The sequence below is a fragment of the Caloenas nicobarica genome, chromosome 7 (genome assembly GCF_036013445.1).
Source record: "Caloenas nicobarica isolate bCalNic1 chromosome 7, bCalNic1.hap1, whole genome shotgun sequence".
Classification (NCBI taxonomy): domain Eukaryota; kingdom Metazoa; phylum Chordata; class Aves; order Columbiformes; family Columbidae; genus Caloenas; species Caloenas nicobarica.
Window position 1 is genome coordinate 20,906,759 of NC_088251.1, and position 18,874 is coordinate 20,925,632.

The following is an 18,874-nucleotide window of genomic DNA, read 5'->3' on the forward strand; positions in this document are numbered from 1 at the left end:
AGCCCCCAGGCCTTGGCCGTACAGGGCATTTCCCATTAGTGCAGTGGGTGATGACTTCTGGGAAGACCCTCAAATGTTGACAAAACAAGGTGAGATTTGGTCCCTTCAACTCGGAGGCACTCTATCCAGTGAGTATCGTTTTATGGCTGAAAACGCAGCTGGTCTCGGTGGCTCCTGCTCTTTCGAGCTTGTCTGTTCCCCAGACAAGCACCTGCTCTGGGCTTTTGAGTGAGATCAACACTTAGGAAAGCACAAGGAAGCCGAGATGGCACCACCAGAGTTAGGCAACTCAGTGGTAATCCCTAAAACAGAAGAGACATCTAGTACCCTAAAAAAATAGAGACACTAAAATAAAATTGTTATTGTCCTTTATTAAGCCCTACACTATGAGAGAATAGAAAAGTGTGAAGCTCCTTCCTGCAGTAAGCCATCCTCCAGGAGGCCACAGCATTGCTCCCCATCCCTTGACAGCTTTGCTAAGCTCTCCAGTGCTTACTTTGCATTTGAGATAGCAACAGCAAGACTGAAGCTGCTGCTTCACCTGCCCATTGAACGGCTATCTGAAAAAGGAGTCCCATCACTTGGTTTTTACACTCTGTATCTTCTAAGCCTCCAGGTCTGGCCTCCCTTTTCACCCCTGCATTCCTGCCAAAGCCCTTGATTGGTGCCATAAAGATGCCCTCACGCTTCTCCAGTCCCTCGTTCCTCCCAAATCTCTCCCAGAGAGGAGCTGCCAGCTGAGTCCGTTCCCCACCTCCTGGTGTACTTGCCAAGCACTCTTACCCTGTCAGCTAACTAACTAAATACTTCCTCCTAGTCTAAGAAAATAATGTCAGTTACTATTTAATGGTGTTGTAAATAGGAAAGTGAAGCACTTTGAAGTTTAATTTATTGCACAGTTACTGTGATGTATACATAACAGTTTGTCCTCTACCGCTTATTGTATATATTCTATAGGCTAAGCAAGCAGCAGGAAGATTTGCTTGATGCATCTCTGTTCCCTTGCCATGGCTGGGGTAGGGGGGGAAGAAGCCATCAGCAGCAGGGCCTGTGGAAGCTCACTGCACTATCACAGTAATCTCCCCCGGGCTGTGAGGTTATCGTCTACTTTGCTGTTTGAAGCGTCCTTTAGCCAGATAAGAAGCCAGCAGAGCTAAGTTACTGGCCATTAGACCTGTCTTGTAGCCAATATTTGTAAACCAATAGCCAATGCAATAAATCAGTAGCCAAGTGCTTGCAAAACGCTGTTTGTGACTAAGTAGCTGGGTGGTTTCTTCTCATCCAATTGCACGTGTGGATGCAGATAGTTTCAGTGCTGGAGACTAAAACCCAGCCACTTGCTCATCTGTAGAGCACAAGAAGAGCTGACCGGTTCCCTCCACGCAGCACCAGCACAGCCCCTGCCAGGAGGGGAAAAGACTTGCTCTCTCCTGGAGCTTGTCTGAGGTTTGCATCCAACTGCAACACAGCTGGCTGGGGGCAGAGGGGTGGGAGGGGGCAGACAGGGGCCCATTGCCCATTTCAGAAACCACGCATTAAAGATGCTCAGTGGTCTGTATGTGTCTCTTAGTTATCAAATATCCCCTCGGTGCCAGGACTACTTCACTGGGGGTGGGAATTCAGACCTACGGCAAGCTGGGATCTCACCAGAGCAAGAGCATTCATGTCAAGCAAGAATCTGGCCCTTCAAAAATTGCAAGAAACAATCTTGTCCCATTCTCAAGGAAAGCTGAAACGCTTTCGCTTCGCACACAATCCACCAGTCGTTTACACAAAGGTTCTTATTAATGCAGTGACCCTTCTCTGGGTCTCCCTTGCATCTCCGTCAGCAGTTCCTCCTTTTCCCTGCGATGGTGACGCATCCCTGGGCAGGAAAGCAAAGAGGTGGCGAGAGCCTCTCACCCAGCTGGGAAAGCTCCGGCACAGGCTGGCTCGAGGACCACTGCAAGGCACAGAGGACAGCTTCTGTCCCCTTGTCCCCCTGCGCCCCCCATTCCGCAGCCAGCTGGAAACATAAGGAGAAGACGTGGAAGCTGTTTCCCATTTCCTCCCCCTCCCCAGCACATGGCGGGCTGTGCCACCCCATCGCTCCCCCGCTGACATTATTGAGCCCCACGGGATGTGCCCACCGGGCACAGTGACGCCCGTTGTTGAAGGGGACACGCGGGGAGCAGCACAAACGGGACCCGCCGCCACTTGATCCTTTCTCCGGGAGAAAACGGCGCCAGGCAGCTGCAAAATGTGCTGACCTCAGCAGCGGGTCGGGCCCGAGGGGTCCCCCCTCCCCGGCACAGGGAGCCCTTAGCGGCAAAGGCACTGCTGCCATTGTGCGGCAGGATTGGATGCTTCCATGTATTCATTTCGCTTTAATGAAGGCGCATTCCTCAGAGGAGAAATATTTACATTCAGCTTCCCAGGTGGTCACCTTCGCCCAGATGACACACAAACAGGCAGCTCCCCCCCGGCTCCCTTTTCCAATCCAAACCTCTTTAGAGGGCTCAGGGAGGAGGGGGGCAAGCGGAGGGGGGCTGCTGGGGAGTAGAATAGAGAAGGGAACAAAATGCTAATAAATCAGCCAGCCAGCCCTTTTCCCCTCCCCTCTGCGGAGTCAATGGAAAGTGTCATTTCACATGCTAATCCCCCTCCGCTCTCTTCACAACACCTTTTCCGAAAAGTGTTTGGGAAAAGTCCTTGTGGCCCGTTTACAGCTCCCTGCCGCTTCGGATTCCTTCTTGTCTAAGGCCGCGGCCCCGTGCGGGTCTCTCCCTCCAGCGGGGCTCCTCACAAAAAAAATCTCAACAAAGACTTTGGAGTTCATCAGCCTCCCACTGAAACTCACAGCTGCTGAACAAACTAATCCCCTCTCTTGGCCTTTCTTCCTTTCAATGGGTTCTTGGCTTCAAAGACACTTTGGGAAAGGACTTTGTGGGGACTCACACTGCTCCCTCAATACAAGTTAGTGCAAGCATTATCTTCAGAGCAAGTGGCTTTACAAACAAATACTGCCTAACAACCTCTGCCCCTCCAGCTCCCCCAAACACACACAAGCCTTGCCTGCAGACATGATGTTATCTGCAACAGGATTAGAGCTCTGTTCTCTGCGCCCAGGGATCCTTTCCTACCGCCCCCCCTCCCCCAATTCTTTGTCAACCCAAAGGCCTTCTCACCCAACAGAAAACACTTTCGCTGTTGAGCAGCACAGGGATGCTGCGGGAGGACATGCCAAGGACATGGAGGAGTGCTTTCCCGGGGGCTTGCGAGGACGCGTACCGCAGCGGGGCCACAGAGACAGGGCTTCTGCCACAAGCCTCTTGAAACCCCTCAGGTGGGTTGTCTCACTCCCCCCACCTGGTTTCCCTACCAAGAGTTTTAGGGACAGTGCTCACTGGGGTAAACCTGAAGCAAAACTGAGCAACAGAGGGAACTCAAGTCAAACACATCTGAGAAATACATGGAGAATCTGTTCTTATTTTTCAGTGGTACAAGTGGTCTGAGTTAGAGAGAGGCTGGGCAGCACAGGGTACTATAACTGGATCCAGAAAGGCAGAATCTGAGAAGTATCATGCTCCTTAAATTACCTCGGAAAGGTAGGACTTCCCTTACATACTTGTTAAGTACGTGTGTGCCTCCAGGGCTACCTGCTCACTTGTTCAGCATCAGAAGGGGTCATAACACAAGTTGTTGCACCTTCCTGATAGGGGACGGCTGGCGGGCCAGACCGGTTGCTAACTGCTCCCAGACTGGGCTGCAAAAGCCGTCTGCAAGACACCCTGACGCTTCATGTTTGCCTCTGCCAGCTGCAGAACTAGCAAAAGCTGTTCTTCCCTGACTGTGTGTGTGCTGTGTCCCTAGTACCCCAGAACCTTCATAAACCTTCCCAGCAATAGCCCTTCAAATCTTCCCCAGCCAAACAATCTTTCTCAACCTTTAGTTCCTCCAAATCAGAGAGGATCTCATCACGGGCTGTTTACTTACTGACATACCTCCAACTCCCAATGTCAAGTGCAAAATCCCCAATGCTGCTGTGATTCCCCAAGAGAAGGTCAGCCATCCCAGGGGCCTCCTTGTGTCTGATGCAGATGAACAGTCACAACAAGGTGGGTGATCTGGAGAAGATCAGTTCTCTGACCCTGCAGCTTTAGGGAGTGGGTAAGGCCTGAGGACTCCCCATACAAGGATCCTTGCTGCCAACACGAGCAGAGCCCAGACTCTGGTTTGTCCCACACCATTCTCAATCCCACCCCCCACCACAGCCAAGAACTCAGTGGGTGGCCCTGCAAGTCCCTTGTAGCCGGAGGTGACAAGTCCATGAAAAAAGCTAGCAGCATCACAAAACACAGCTTTTATTTCACTGTTCTGTAATTTCTCAGTGCATCAAACCGCAGCAATAGAAACAACACAGCAGCAACAAGGAGGCACTTTGACCTGGAAAGGTGAGAATGAGACATGTTCTCTCCCTCCCTTCTCTGAATCCGCTTCCTCCTGAGCCTCATGGTAGAGCAGGCTGATCCATGCAAATCACCGAACCACTGGCCCACGATGGCATTATCACTCCGGTAGCAAGCAGAGGAAGCAGGGGCTGGCTGCAGCCAAACATGGGGAAGAAGCCTTGCTCCCAGCTAGGGCCCAAGAGTTACACTGCCTGGTTAGAATGAAAGAGGGTGAGAGGAAGAGAGGGAAAGACACACACAGATGTGCCCTAAAATCCCATCTGCCTTCCCAGACTTCTTCACCAGGACAGATATGCTTCATTCATCTGTTTTACCACAGAGGAAATGCCACAGTGATGAAAAGCCTCAGCACAGCCATATCCTTGAGACCTGATGGCATGTACATTGCACGAGGTGATGCTAAGGGGCCTTGGAGAACCACCTTTGCACAAATCTGTCACTGTCGGCAGAATGAACGCATCACACTTGGAGCAATGAGCTGTTTCCCCCTGTTCAAGTCTGGGCTGGTTACAGTAGTCTGAGGGGATTCTTTCTGGGACGTGAACAATCCATGCTACTCTTAAAGCCCCTAGACTGTCTGAAAAGCCCAATGTAGGCAGCCTTCAGATAACACCAGTGGGCAAAAGGCCAACCGTACCAACATAAAGGAACTGAGAAGGGCCAGGAGCCAGAGAGTGTGACTTTTAGTCCAAACACAGGATGCAACCAGCTCTGGGGAGGAGCACACAGAGCAGTCCAACCTGCTAGTATTCCTGAACGGGAGAGTCCCAGGAGCTGGAGGAGGGAAATCAGCCCTGGGCCTGAAACTTAAAGGGCTCAAGCCTGCAGCTTATGGGGGAAGAAAATATAAAAGTGGGACAGAGGGTGAACAAGAGACTTGACTATGAAAAGAAAGGGCTGGGTGAAGAAGAGAGAGTGAACTAAAGCTAGGCCAGAGCAGGCTGGTAGTTAGCCCTAGTTGTAGCAGGATATGGGTACAGAGGGGCAAGAGAGTGAGTCAAGGATGAGAATGAAGAAGGAGGAACCAGAGGAGAGATCCCCACTGCAGCCCAGCAGAACAGGGACACCCCAGCTTAGGTCCCAAGGGAGCCTGGCTATCACTCGGGCAGCTTACACTGCAGCAGGGAATACAGCCTGAGGCTCTTCTGTCTGGTGGCACTGCAGGTGCCAGCCCTGTTTGTCTCCTAAAAAAATAAAGCGATCTCACCCTGGTCAGGAAGGAGTTTCCCCTTTGTGCCAGGTAAACAGGGAAGAGGGAGGATCTCTGTGCAACCTAAGCAGCCTGAAACTGGGAAGCAGCCTCAGACTACTAAGAGACTAGAGAGAGAAAGAACAGTCTCCAGGAGTCCCAGGCCCCATTTGGCTGTCTCGAGAGCAGGTGAGGCCACGCACACTGGCCCAGCACAGTTCCAGGCACTGGCACAGACTTATTTCTCCTGAGTCAGAAGGAGAGTCCATGACCTGCAGCATGTCAACAGGTGAGGGAGTCCACCAGCTCTCAGCGTGCACTGTTCCAGCTGCTCCACACTTTACACATTCAGCTTGCCAGCAATGGTCATGAGGACTTTCAGGATGGGCATGAAACCAGACACCTCACTGAAACTGCTGCTGCTCACCACCTGGGTGTGAACCAGGAGACCCTGTTGGTAGTTCCTAGCCTCAATGCAGCGGGCAATGTCATGGAGACCCATGAGGATGGTTGGAGAGAGCTGTGGGGAGGGAGCAGAAATGAGTCAGCACGCGCAGCACTGTAACAAAGACCACCCCAACCTCCACATCCTTCCCTCCTGTTCCCCACCTCATCCTCAACAAACAGCACCTACACAGTCAAGCACTGGCAGGAAGGATAGCCTGCTTCTTCCCTTGGTTTCCCAGCCCACAAACACTAATCTAATACCCAGGCTGGTTTACAGCGAATGCAGGTCCTAAGTAATGACATTTCAACATAAATTGGATATCTGAGGTATCTGAGGAGGTCAAAGGCCCATCTAGCACAGAATCCTGGCTCTGTTCAAGCCTAATACGGACACTAACGAAAAGGGTGTATGCTAAAATAATTCTTCTCTTGATAGCTATTCCTCCAGCAAGTGGCATCAGCAGTTGCAGAGTTTTCTAAGCCAGAGGTTACACTAGGTTCACACTTAACAACTACCCCCAATTGCCCATCCCCATCTAGAATCTGTCTATATGCCAGTGTACTTTCTGGGGGCAAAAGGACTCTGCAAATACCTCTTCGGCTTTTCATTACACTACGTCTGGGCCAAGGTTAAGGAAGACGAGATAAGGCTGGCTGGATTCAAGGTATGTTATAAGGTTTGGCACTCTCTTAGCTTTCTCAAAAGGGTTTGTGCTGGTAACACTGGGAAAGATACCAAGGCCCACAACCCAGTGCAAAGGTGAGGTCAGGAACCTGGGCAGACCACAGGGAATGGTGGCATCTACTTACAGCCTGCTCGCGGAGCTTCTCATACAAACACTCCAGCCGCTGCAATGCATCCTCCAGCTTCCTTCGGGTTTTCTGAAGTGAAACAGGTATTGCTAGCTCTGTCAGAGCTTCCAAGCCACCTCTCCCAGAACAAAGTTGTTCTCGCTCAGTCCCTCCCCTCCTCTGTTCTTCCCACAGCACCTTACAAGTCAGCTGCATCTCAGCCTTTGCCAGGTAGGGACTGTGACACAAGCCAGCCATGCCCTCACTATGCACATATACATGCACATGTTCTCTCCCAAGACAGGAAGGTGGATTTGCCCCTTTTCCCATCTCCCAGCTCAGGTGTTCCTCCCTTCTGACAGTGCTTGCAGACCACAGGAGAGAGTGACGACTTCCAAAGCTTGAGAAACATCCACTAATTGACCCATGGGGCATTCAGACAGCCTCACCCTGGCTGACCTAAACAACAGCTTCTTCCTGGTCTCCTTGAGGAAAAGAGGGAATATCCTTCCCACTCTAGGTAACCACCAAGGAAAGGGCCTGAGTACTGAAGCTCTGTTGGGTCTGACCCCATTAACCCCACCTTGGACAATGCACTCACAAGGAAATTATACTGTTGATGGAAATGTCTGGCTCTGGGCAATGCTGGGACAGGCCTGGCAGCCTTAGAATCTCAGGTGCATTGCTGCACCAACCCAGCTACCCTCTGTGTGAACCGAGTACTTAAGCCCAAACCAAGAGGCCTTTCTGTCCATGCTATCTCCCATAAATTGCTACACTGCACTCTCAGAAAGCACAGAGCAAACATACTGAAGCTGCTGCTACACACAAATTGTCTGATGCTGGGATAGCAGCTTGGGCTCAGTGCTCATCCCAACACCCACTAAGCAGAAGCATTCCGGAAGGCTTCATGGTGTCCCCCAGCTCTCAGAAGACTGAGTAACCTAACACGAGGCTGCAAACATTGCTTTCCTGCTTCCAGACAGTCTGGGCCTGATACATTCACACAACGTGACATGTATGCTAACAGCCTTCCAGGAACCAGGGTGGAGAAATTACAGTGACTCGGACACAAAGATCATCTGGCTTTCTCTTCTAGCTAGGTTATCTCAGCCTTTCTCTCTAAGCTCTGAGAACAGCTGGTAACACCAGCTCTGCAGGAACTATCTACAGATCAAGACAGCGACAAAGAAAGCTGAATAAGCTGGGTCATTTTTTTCTAATTTCCTCAGAGAAAAGAGCCAGGAGGACAGAACCATTGCCGCAGAGAGACAATGAGGAGCAGTGGACAAATGCTAGAGAATGCACCTCAGTTCCCAAGAGATGGGCAAGCCTGTGGCCTAAAGGAAGGAGGCAGATGGAGATTAACTTGCTTAAAGAGACATGACTCTTCCTCTTTTTTCCCAACCAAGAGAAGAAAGCACCAGTCAAACATCTACGAGGGCAAAAAAGATCAGAGAAGGGAGTACTTACTGGATCAGTGGCAACAGCAGAGCAGCGTTGCACCAGCCCTTCAAATGTGGTCTTCAGAGCCTGGTGCTCAGGGGGCACCTCCTTCTTCTCGACCCTCTCCACAGGTAGCTGGTGATACTGGCAGAGAGAAGGAGCTGAATTAATGCAACAGGAGCGTAAAGGGCTGGAGCAGGGAGATTCCTCTCCTGCAACTATGAACACAAAAGAATTTCACTCCCTCACAAACCCAGGGAATACCTGAAAGCATAGAGTTAGATTATCAGATTCAGACTGTGGTACAACTTCAGGTCGCTGTGGATTCCCAACTCCCAGCAGGCTGACAGCCTGCCTGGCCTCCCTGCCTCTCTCCCAGCCATATCCGAGTGTCATTTTCCACCCTGGCAATTTCTCTAACACTCAGGCAGAGATGTCTTATAAGGGCCAGGGAGCAACATAAGCCCTGCAGCTGCCAAGTAATAAGAATCTCAAAAGCTGAGCTGTTTTTCTACTTGACAAGGAGCTTGTGGCTGGGGAGCATTGTGCTTTCCTAGGTACCTGCAGGTTGCCTTCCTTGGGTGCTCCTGGGGGTGACTGGCCAGATTCTTGCAACCTGGACAGCTGAGGATGGATCCCTTGAGGCTCAGCAGGCAGGTTCATTACTGGAGCTGTGATGGGGGCTGGAGGAGTAAATTTCTCAGGCAACTGTCAGCAAAAAGAATGAAAAGAAAAAAAAAAAAAAGAAAACCAAGTCTGAGGAAGGAGAGTTGGTTACACTCTCTGCAGTCAAATTCAACTCCCTTTCTCACTTGCACAGTGCCCAGTTCTCAAGATGATGCATAACACAACCCTGTTCTTCCAGCCCCCCGCCTCAAAGCATGGGGCCCTTCCTCTTGCATCCTAGATGAACAGTCAAAGCAACAGCAAGAAAACTCCTCTGGAATTGTTCAATCAAACAGATCCGTTGCCTCTGAAAGCACTGGTCCTCAGAAAGCCGCCTTGGCTCTGCGACGGCACGAGTCCTGAATGTAGAGATTAGCAGCAGTAAAGTGTCCAACAGGGCAAGTGTTGGGGAAAATCCCACGACATGGGGGGAGAATCCTCTTGCAAACACTTCATCATGCCCCTGCTAAGCCACAGAGTCAGGATAGATTCACTCCAACGGGGCTAGATCAAAAGGAGATGGCTTTAACAAGAGGCTAATCCTGTTGTAGTGAGCACAGCCTGAAGCAGGTTCCCAGCTATGCTGCCAGAAAAAGGGCGAGAAGTCTGTTCCAAGCTAAAGAAGAGGAGCGGGGGGTGGGAACGGTGCCAAAGAAGCTTCTCATCACACCTGCCAGCAGGCAGCAGTGACAGAAATGGAGTACTGAGAGCATTTGTTGCAAAAGAGCTCAGCTCACAGGTGCACCAGTGCAATCACTGCAAGGCAGAGAGCAGCAGGGCCAACATGGCAGGCAGCTCACAGCTACACCTGTCCCAGCTTCTTTCAAAGGTACCTTATCAGTGGGTATCTGAGGAAAATCACTGTGGGTCTCACTGTGCTGAGGGGAAATGCTGCCCCCAGCTGTCAGGTGTGAAGCGAGCACGATCTCCCCAGCCACTATCAAAAAAGGTGCATGGGCAAAGGGATGAGATTAAATACATATTTCTAGCAACAGGTGACTGTAGTCAGCCTGGGAAGCAGTGACAGGATGCAGCAGCACAGATGATAACCATGTTACAACACAGCCATCCTGGAGAACAGCATGCGAGTTTGGATGGCAAAGGGTCAAGATGACTTAGACTCCGGTCCTAGCTAAGCATGTAATGCAGTAGGCAGACCAACATGGAGTAAGACCTGCTGAGCAGGACAGGGAACATTTATAGGAATGCATCTGTTGCATGTAGCTCCGTGGCTAAAAGACAACTGACATATTGCAACTGAAAGCTTACCTTTTTCTTTTGAAGGCCTCCTCTTACAGCAGAGGGATCAGTCCAAGATTCCTGAGCTGCCAGGAGAAACAAGACGACACAAATGTTAGACTTTGTGAAGGTGGCCACAGCAACAATTCATGGTTGCCTGCATGGTTTGGAACCTCCCTCAGCAAAAGGGCCCATGGCTCTAATTCCCTTGTCATTGCACCTTCAGATCATTTCCGCTGAGGAATTTCAGGCCCAGCTCACAGGCTCAAGAACTGCTCTTGCTTCCCCTTCTCTTTCTTAATAACATACTTAGCATCTGAGTATGTGCAGAGGCTCCAAGAGGTGATGTCTGATCAGATTGCCCTCTAACGCAGAAAGCTTTTTCGCAACTACCTGAAGCTTTCTGCATCCTGCACAGGCTGCACAAGTCAGGCTCAGAGTCAGGCCCTTGGTTGGGACCTGCATGTGTGTGCACATCAGGGTTCAGAGAGTTCCTGGGGTTCCCCAAACAGAGCACCAAGTGCTGACCTACCACAGCGAGGGCTGTCTTAGGCATGAGAGGAGGCTGCTCAGCAGCACTTGCAGGAGTGCCTCACAGTGGCAGTCCACAGCAGTGCCAGTTGCTGTGATAAAGGGGGGGAAGTTAGGGGTGGGTTGAAATTTTCCCCTTCCAAAATCATGTTCGGAACCAAAGCTTAGCAAAATTCGCTGGCTTCTCAACTAGAAGAGGACAGACTTAACCGATAATGACCTTGGGAGCCAAGAGGTGTCTCAGGAGATGCTTCTGTGGCACCTAGCCTCCAACCTCCCTCCAGGTAATTAAAAATCCATCAGACAACATGACATCACAACACTTGTGACCACACTTCATTCTGCGAAGGTCAAATTCCAACTACCTTGTCTGCTGCTCTCCTGTGAGGGTACCTGCATCTCTGGACAAAAACCCAGTGCTTCTTTTGTCATCCCAGTATTAATAACCTCAAGCCCATGAGACAGAAATAATCTGTGAGAAAGTGGCATAATTCTAAGGGGCAATATCGGAATTGCTGGAGCTCAGTGCCACGCTTAATGAGCCACTGATCCTGAACTGAGCTTTAAAAATCTCAGGGGAAAGATGCAAAAGGTGCTTCATTACTTTAATTACCTTTATTATTAAAATTCTGGCAGCCTCTTTTTGCCCTCCCTTTTCCCATGATTTCAAGACTCGCTCTCTGATGAATTTGGATCAGTAGTTTAATTAAGTTGGCACTTATTTCTAGCTTGAGGATTTTGTGCCCTAGAACTCTGATGGCCCCCACCAAGCCTGTGGCCTAGCAGCCCTTGGCACTACTCCAACCCAGTGGCACTTTGAATCCTCACAGGAAACAGCTATTTAAATTACAGTCTTTAAACCAGGCACTTAAATCATCAGACATGAGACAAGAGGACCTTGCCGCAGTTTGCTTGGATGAAACTCTGACTATCTGGCCTATGCTAGCTGTGAAAGAGATTTCTCACCAACCCTGAAAGGAGTGCCCCACGGCAGCAATCTCCAGCAATGCCTGTCCTAGAAAAAACAAGATCATCACAGGCTGGAGTCAGGGATCATTCCGGCCAGAAGGGAGATCAGCCGACACGTTGCTGTCCTTCACCCTGTCCCTGACGCTCCCCAGGAGCACAAGATTTCTACAAGCAGAGATCTCCCTTCATTGTGCTATTGTGAACGTGTTCATGAGCTGTTCAGATCATGTTCAGGAATTTCCAAAGCAAGCAAGTTTGGCCAGTCAGATTGAGTGAACTTACAGGCCCGTGTCAGGCTAAAGAAAAGTACCCATCAAAACCAGAACAAAAACAGCAGGCAAGAAATCTCTCTCAAGGAAGCTGGTCTGCACTGCTGACCTGGACATATCATCTGCTGCCATTAAAACTGGGGGTAAATGTTGCCAGAAGCGAAATTCCCAGCAGAGAATTCCCACAGGGCATCTTCAGCCTGAGGAAGTGCTTGAAATCCTTCCATGGAATCATCTTGTCTTTAAAAGGGAAACACTGCGGTCTTTCATTTCTCTGCTGAAGGGACAACTCCCTTTCTAGAGTCCCATTCCACACAGCAAGGTTTCTTCCTGGTGTAAGTACCTATGGAGTATTCACATTTCCTAAGTAAAGCTGAGACTTCCTAGATAATCTTTTGTGCTTGGCAGACGGTCTCTGGTGCAAGGAGCAGTCACTGTGCAGAGACAGCCCACACAAACATTGAGTCTTACTATACTGACAATATGGACTGGAAGATACCTGCTCTTCATCATCGATGAATCCCAAGGAGATAAATCAGTACAAAGCATCAGTCAGAAAAACTCTACCATCCAAATTCTCCTCAACAGATGGGCTCAGATTCGAAGCCAAACTTTGCCCTGTAACTAAGGCCAAAAAGAGTTTTCCAGTTCCGCTTGGAACAGAGCCCCCAAATTCTGCTTGGGAAGCTCTACTCCATCATTGCTCATGCTGGGGGAAAGCCTGGGGAAAGCACAAGTAAAGCCACGCATAAGGCTGGGGGTGTAATGAGGAGAAAACAAGGGATGAGTTACACCCACTGGCCTGTTCCTTGCCTAGAGACCCAAGGAAAAGGGCCTGCTCCCCTGTCCTGCTGGCCCAGCAACTGCCTGAAGGGACATGGAGACTGAGAATGCTCTAATTCCTCCAAGACTGATGTTAAGTAGAGAAGGAAGAAGGTGGAGCCCCTGTTTTCTGTAGCCAACTCATCAGTAAGAGCACAGTGCTTTCACTTCACTTTCAACACCCCAGCCGTTACTTACTAGTCCTCAGGACAAGTATGTCCACTCCCCCAGCTGTATAGCTCCCCAGGCATGCAAAGAAACAACAAATAGCAATGAGCTGCATGCATGCACACACAGCAAGACACGCACACACCCCACGTTTCACGCAAAGCAGCAACATTGCCTCCTCCCGAGGTCTGGAGGCTTCTCTGGGTACTACCTGCATGATCCATGTGGGGATCTAGCCAAGGGAAGAAACCTGAAAATCAAGGCAGGGTGGGAGAGTCATCAGCACCAACAGCTTTTACTCAATGAGTAATGTCCCTGGATACTATCTCTGATAGCTTTTCAGAATGAATTTGTCCAGCCTCTGGCACAGACCCTTTGTGTGTAGTCCCCACAAGCTTCACACAATGGGATTTGCTGTTCTTGGTTAAACACAGCTCAGCAAAGGACTCCAGGTGAAGGCAAACCTCAAAGCTGCAGTTCCCTCGCTCTCTGAATATGTGTGGCTTGAAGAAGCATCTGCTCAAAAATCTAAGGATTGTCAGCCTTGTTGTTACAGATCTCCCCAGCCTAACTAAACCTGTCCCCTGAGACGACAAAGAATTAACAAGTACCAGATGTGATGATGTTGTGGGAAATAGAAAGAGGGAATGCCCATCCACTGGGGACTAGGTCCAACAACACTCTCTTTTTCTTCATCATGCTAGCAAGGACTTCACAGTACTTGCAGGCTGGGCTGGATTCAAACTATAGACCCAGAAGGGAAAGGCTCCAGGTCTAGAGCACTGCACAGAAGAATCCAGAAATGATTCCCAGGCAAGCACTTTGTGGCAACAGGAAAAAACAGGAGAACTAGAGCACAGCCGACAGAGGAACTTCATCCTGAAGCTAAGCGAGGGGTATCCCACAGACAGAGAAGCAGCACCCTGCTCTCCCAGCATTTCAAATGCACTTCTTGTGTAAGTTACACAAGCAGGGTCAAGATCAGAAAGCCTTCCACCACATATTCCCTGGGGACCACCACTCTTTCAGTCACAGCAGATGCTCTGGAGTAGATGATTACTCAGGGTGCACTAGGGACCTGAGGAGACACCATCTTGTAGCCACACCTTGGAAGACAGAGCAGCTGAGCAGGCTGAATGAAACTCTCATCTTTGCTGTGTTTCACCACCACAGCAAGGCTCGGCACAATGTGCCTGTAAGGTTAGTCTCAGCCTTTATGGTGACAGACCAGACCTCAGAAGGTCCGTGTCCATTACGTACTGCAAACCTCATCCAGGAGTGTCCTGGACACATGAGTTGCACAAGCAGTACTTACCCATGGGAGGAGGAGCAATGTTGGCTGCTGGCAGGGGTTTAGTAGATGGAGCTCCAGGACCTCCCTGAGGATAACCCATGTTCATGGGGCAGTTGAAAGGTGCTGCAGAGAAACCTAGAGGAGTCTGGCTTGGCACAGGGAGAGGACAAGCTGCAGGAAGCTGAGACGATGGGACTGAGGCTGGGGTGAAGACAGCAGGTCCAGGTGGTGGAACACCAGGAGATGTCATGGGCATGGACTGTCCCAGCAGAGAAGGCTGGCTGGGGAAGGGAGCAGGACCAACAGGTCTGACTCCTGCTGGTCCAAATGGCTGAGACTGTGAGACAGCTGCAAATGAGAAAGACCATCACTTGTTTCTCGTGAAAACTACTCCTGATGCTCTCCTTCACGCTGTTAAGTCTGCCCTCCTCCAAGCCATACCCTAGAATATCCATACCAGGCGTATCTCCATTAACTCAGGCTACATCAGTCAAATTCTACCACAAAATTGGCTGTGGCTTCTCCACCCCTGTATATGCTTAATATCAGTGGACATGCAGCAGCAGTTGCTAGAACTAGATGTGTCAGAAGCACTGAAAAGCCTCTCAGACAGCTGACTTGTTCTTTGCAAGTACAATAGGCTTGTGAGTAAGAAAGTAAAGCAGCCATCCAAGTTGAAGGCTTTTGTCTAAGAAAACCCGGAGAATGGACATGACTATAAGACAATGCTTACCTGGCCCTGAAATGGTTGCTGGAGCCAAGCCCAAGTTGTACTGTGGGTATGGGGGCCCTCTGGAATAGACACTTGTTTGTGGACCCAGGCTGGTCTGGGGAGGGACAACATGGTGAGGTGTCATAGACATCGCTGGCACTGGCTGAGGTGTGAAGAGGGAAGGCACTGAAGGCTGAGGAGGTGCTGAAGGGGCAAATGATGACTGATAGTTTGGCTGCAATCAAAAAACAAAGAACATGCAAATGGCTGACACAGTCATGCGCACACACACATAAGCAGATGCACTTTCTATCCCTGTCACTTCTCAGACAAGAGAAGATCCTGCTGCTGTCAGCGCCCTGGATGGCTCAAAGGCCTTTCCCACCATGTAACTTGCTCAACAAGCTGGGCACCACACTCCTCAGAGTTTTCTCTGGCTCTCACAAGAATTAGTCCTCAGGAGCCAGTTTCCACACGGTGACTTCCTTCAAGCACAACCAGAGGAAATAATGAAGGAACAATAATGAAGTAATAGAGGCTGGAAGCAAAACTTCCTGAACAGTTTTCTTGTGCAAGAACTGAGATTACACCATACTACATTAATTTTACTGAGATATGAGGGTGAGATGGGCATAGGAGAATGAACCACATCCCACTTTTCCCTCAGTATGCGAGATCTCAGTGGATCACTACTCCTGTTAAGAGTTTCCTCCAGTGACCGCATGTGGGACAGGGCTTTGTGAAAAGAAGCCTGACATCCTACTTTGGATTATCATAGAGCTTCTGTTCGCTTCAGTGAAGGACATCACTGATGAGTTCCTCAGTGCCTGCAATCTGCATCATGTCATATTACTTTACATGCCTTCCACAACCCAGTAAGCCTTCCTTCCCCTCCCCAAGCCATGAACCCGCAAGTTTAAGGCCTACCTTCTCTGGATGTCTGGGACTTGTTTTGTGAGTTGCTCCTTCAGGGGCTGAACCACCCTTGGCTGCTGGAGATATGTGTTTAATGACACCTACATTGACACGAGTGTAGGGAAAAGGGGGTGGCTGCTGATCAGCTACATTCTCTCCTTGAGCATGGAAAAGCCGATCTCGAAGCTGTTCGATCAGGAGCTGAAACAAACTACGCTTTAGGAGAAGTGCCTCGAGAGCCTCAGATGGGAGGTGCTGGGGAGGCACTCAAATCAGACCCTGACCCCAAAGCACCCAGCATCAACCTGCAAAACTAACCATTTCCCCAACAGCCACCAGGGAAAAAAACCCCAAACACCTGTAAGCGACAATCTGGGACTTCACCTGCCATTTTCCCAGGCAGACAAAGTCTTGCTGTTCCTTCCCCAAATCTTCAGAATTCTCCCTCCGCAACCTCTGCCCACATTTGGACACTCGACAGATCTGTTTCAAACTACAAGGTGACCTCCCCATTCCCTTCCTCTATCAGCTAGTTTCAGGAATAGATGCAGCTTCCCAAGAGAGCTGCTGCTCCGCATTGTTCTCCAGGAACCATTTTATAGTTCTATAATTCCCTTCCTTTTCCCCAAATCAAAGGAACTACACAAAGAAAAAACAAACAAAGACAAAAGCTGTGTCCTAGAAAAAAACCCACACACCTCTGTTCTCAAATCACCATAGTTAAGGTGAAACCTTAAGTCCTGATGTATGTCAAAACTCAGGCACCTTCTCAGACAAAGTGCCATTTTTCCCGATATCCTATTCCTTCCCAGAACAACTCGTTTCTCACTCACCTCTTTAGAGCTGCTGGGTAGGTAATTCATTGCAGTTGCCAAGCATCCTTGTGATGCCAGGAGACTGGCATATTGGGTGATTCGTTCTGCCAAGACAGGGCCTGGTGCTGGTCCTACTGTGCCTCGGAGCATCTCAGTGGACCTGCTCAGCACCATCACCTTCTCTATGAGATCCTGAATAAGCCAGGGGGAGGGAAGAAACAGACCACTCAGAATCCAACTGGCTTTTCCCACTTTCAAATGACATCAGGTCCAATGTGAACAGAAGTTACTCCACTCTGTACCAGTTATTACCACTGATCACCATTTCCTTAGATGCACTTTGTGGAGAAAAATAGGAACCAGAAAGCAAACCCTGACATTGCTACTTTTATGGCAAGGGAAAATGAAAATCAGAAGCCACAAGGACATTCCAAACAACTGCCATCTTTTTACTATGAAATTAACACTGTAACTCTAGGAGTTACAAGCTACCAGCTTGGAAGAAGGATTAAAATCATACCAGGAGAAATTCACTAGGAAAAACTACTGCTGCTGACAAACAGACCAGAAGGTTTTTAGTTACTCAAAGCTCCTTCAACTCATAGAAATCAGTTATGTTTATATCTTTAGAATGATATATACATCATTGGCTAATAACTGGGAGGAGGCCAGTTACAAACCCAACCAGGAATGCTGAAAATGCCTTTTTGTTGCTGTTATTCACCAGTGGGTCGCAAAACCAGGGAACTCTGTAGCAGAGGGCATTATCTGCAGATATCTGAGTGGAAGACTTGTCTAGTTCATTCTAGTGACTGCTGGACACAACAAGGGTTAGTGCCTTAGTGAGGACAGGTTTAAGTGTAACAGGCAGTTAACAGCAACACTGACTTAGAAGCCCCAATTCATCTGCAAACTCTGATTTCCTACACATGATCATTCTACTTGCAGTGGGAATAACAGTCTAAAATTTATTTTGCCAGAGGCTGTTCTGAAGGTACAGCCAGATAACTGGACCATTGGTAACACACGATAAGCACAGCAGCAAATGTACTCCCAGGCTACTACTGGATAAGCACAGCAGCAAATGTACTCCCAGGCTACTACTGGTAAGAAAACAGGTACAGTCTAAACTTCTCTGACTAAAAGGAAGCTCAGAGATGACATTGGTATACAAAGACAGGCAGGTAGGCTGTAACCTCCTGTCCATGGCTGGATTTATATGCAATGTAATCAGTACTCTCTAAACACACGAACCCTTAACTTTCAAGAGTGCAGGTCTCCTTTAGATGTAAGCCCATAATCCAGGCTAGAAGGAGATACCTTGGTGACTATGAACAGGTCTCCACTGTCTGCTGGGAGCCAGATATTCTGCTTGATGGGATAACGCAAACAGATCAGGGCTACCAGACTGGCCTAAAGAGGAGTCAAACCAACATTATAGCACCTGTACCTGCAAGGCAAGGGGTGACGAAGTCTCATGGTTTTTTGCCCAGCATTCCACCAACCTCTCCACATTGCCCGATGAGATGTAGCAGAGACAGGCATCATTGGACAGGGCTGCATCTCCCTCCGACTCCAGGCGGGCACCCAGCATGTCTAGAGAGAAAGAAATACAGCCAACACTTAAACTCTCTTTTTGAAGAGCTCATTAACCTCAACGCTCATCTCTTAGCAATCTTGCTCTGTCTTGAAAGGAAAACGCATTGACAGCTCTGGATCTGCACTTAATTCTTGCATAACACAGAGAAATAAGCATCATTAAGGAATCCCAAAGCCAACTTGGTTGAGAAAAGAAGTAATTTTTTAAGTATCTGCTAATTTTTATATGTCTGCCCAGACGAAAGACAGACAGAAAGACAGACAGAAAGACAGACAGAAAGACAGACAGAAAGACAGACAGAAAGACAGACAGAAAGACAGACAGAAAGACAGACAGAAAGACAGACAGAAAGACAGACAGAAAGACAGACAGAAAGACAGACAGAAAGACAGACAGAAAGACAGACAGAAAGACAGACAGAAAGACAGACAGAAAGACAGACAGAAAGACAGACAGAAAGACAGACAGAAAGACAGACAGAAAGACCATAAAAAATGAGAGACGAATTCAGTGAAAAAAATCCAATGCTTTTTCTTTCCCAAAGAAATC

At 49.1% G+C, this 18,874-nt stretch overlaps 1 protein-coding gene across 2 annotated transcripts in view; it reads right to left on the reverse strand.

Annotated features, from left to right (window-relative positions):
• Positions 1-4,327: 4,327 nt before the first annotated feature.
• The window catches only part of SEC31B (SEC31 homolog B, COPII coat complex component), a 37,292-nt gene continuing 22,745 nt past the window's right edge, over positions 4,328-18,874 (reverse strand). The window contains exons 17-27 of one of the 2 annotated variants that reach the window (XM_065639510.1): positions 18,176-18,321; positions 16,744-16,917; positions 15,923-16,111; positions 15,017-15,230; positions 14,305-14,631; positions 13,201-13,239; positions 10,261-10,316; positions 8,887-9,033; positions 8,353-8,469; positions 6,898-6,969; positions 4,328-6,160 (exon numbers count right to left, since the gene is read on the reverse strand). In XM_065639510.1, coding sequence (XP_065495582.1) covers positions 5,981-6,160; positions 6,898-6,969; positions 8,353-8,469; positions 8,887-9,033; positions 10,261-10,316; positions 13,201-13,239; positions 14,305-14,631; positions 15,017-15,230; positions 15,923-16,111; positions 16,744-16,917; positions 18,176-18,321 — 1,661 coding nt within the window. In that variant the 3' untranslated portion in view covers positions 4,328-5,980. The remainder of the gene's footprint in view (positions 6,161-6,897; positions 6,970-8,352; positions 8,470-8,886; positions 9,034-10,260; positions 10,317-13,200; positions 13,240-14,304; positions 14,632-15,016; positions 15,231-15,922; positions 16,112-16,743; positions 16,918-18,175; positions 18,322-18,874) is intronic. The other variant, XM_065639512.1, reaches the window with a different exon arrangement.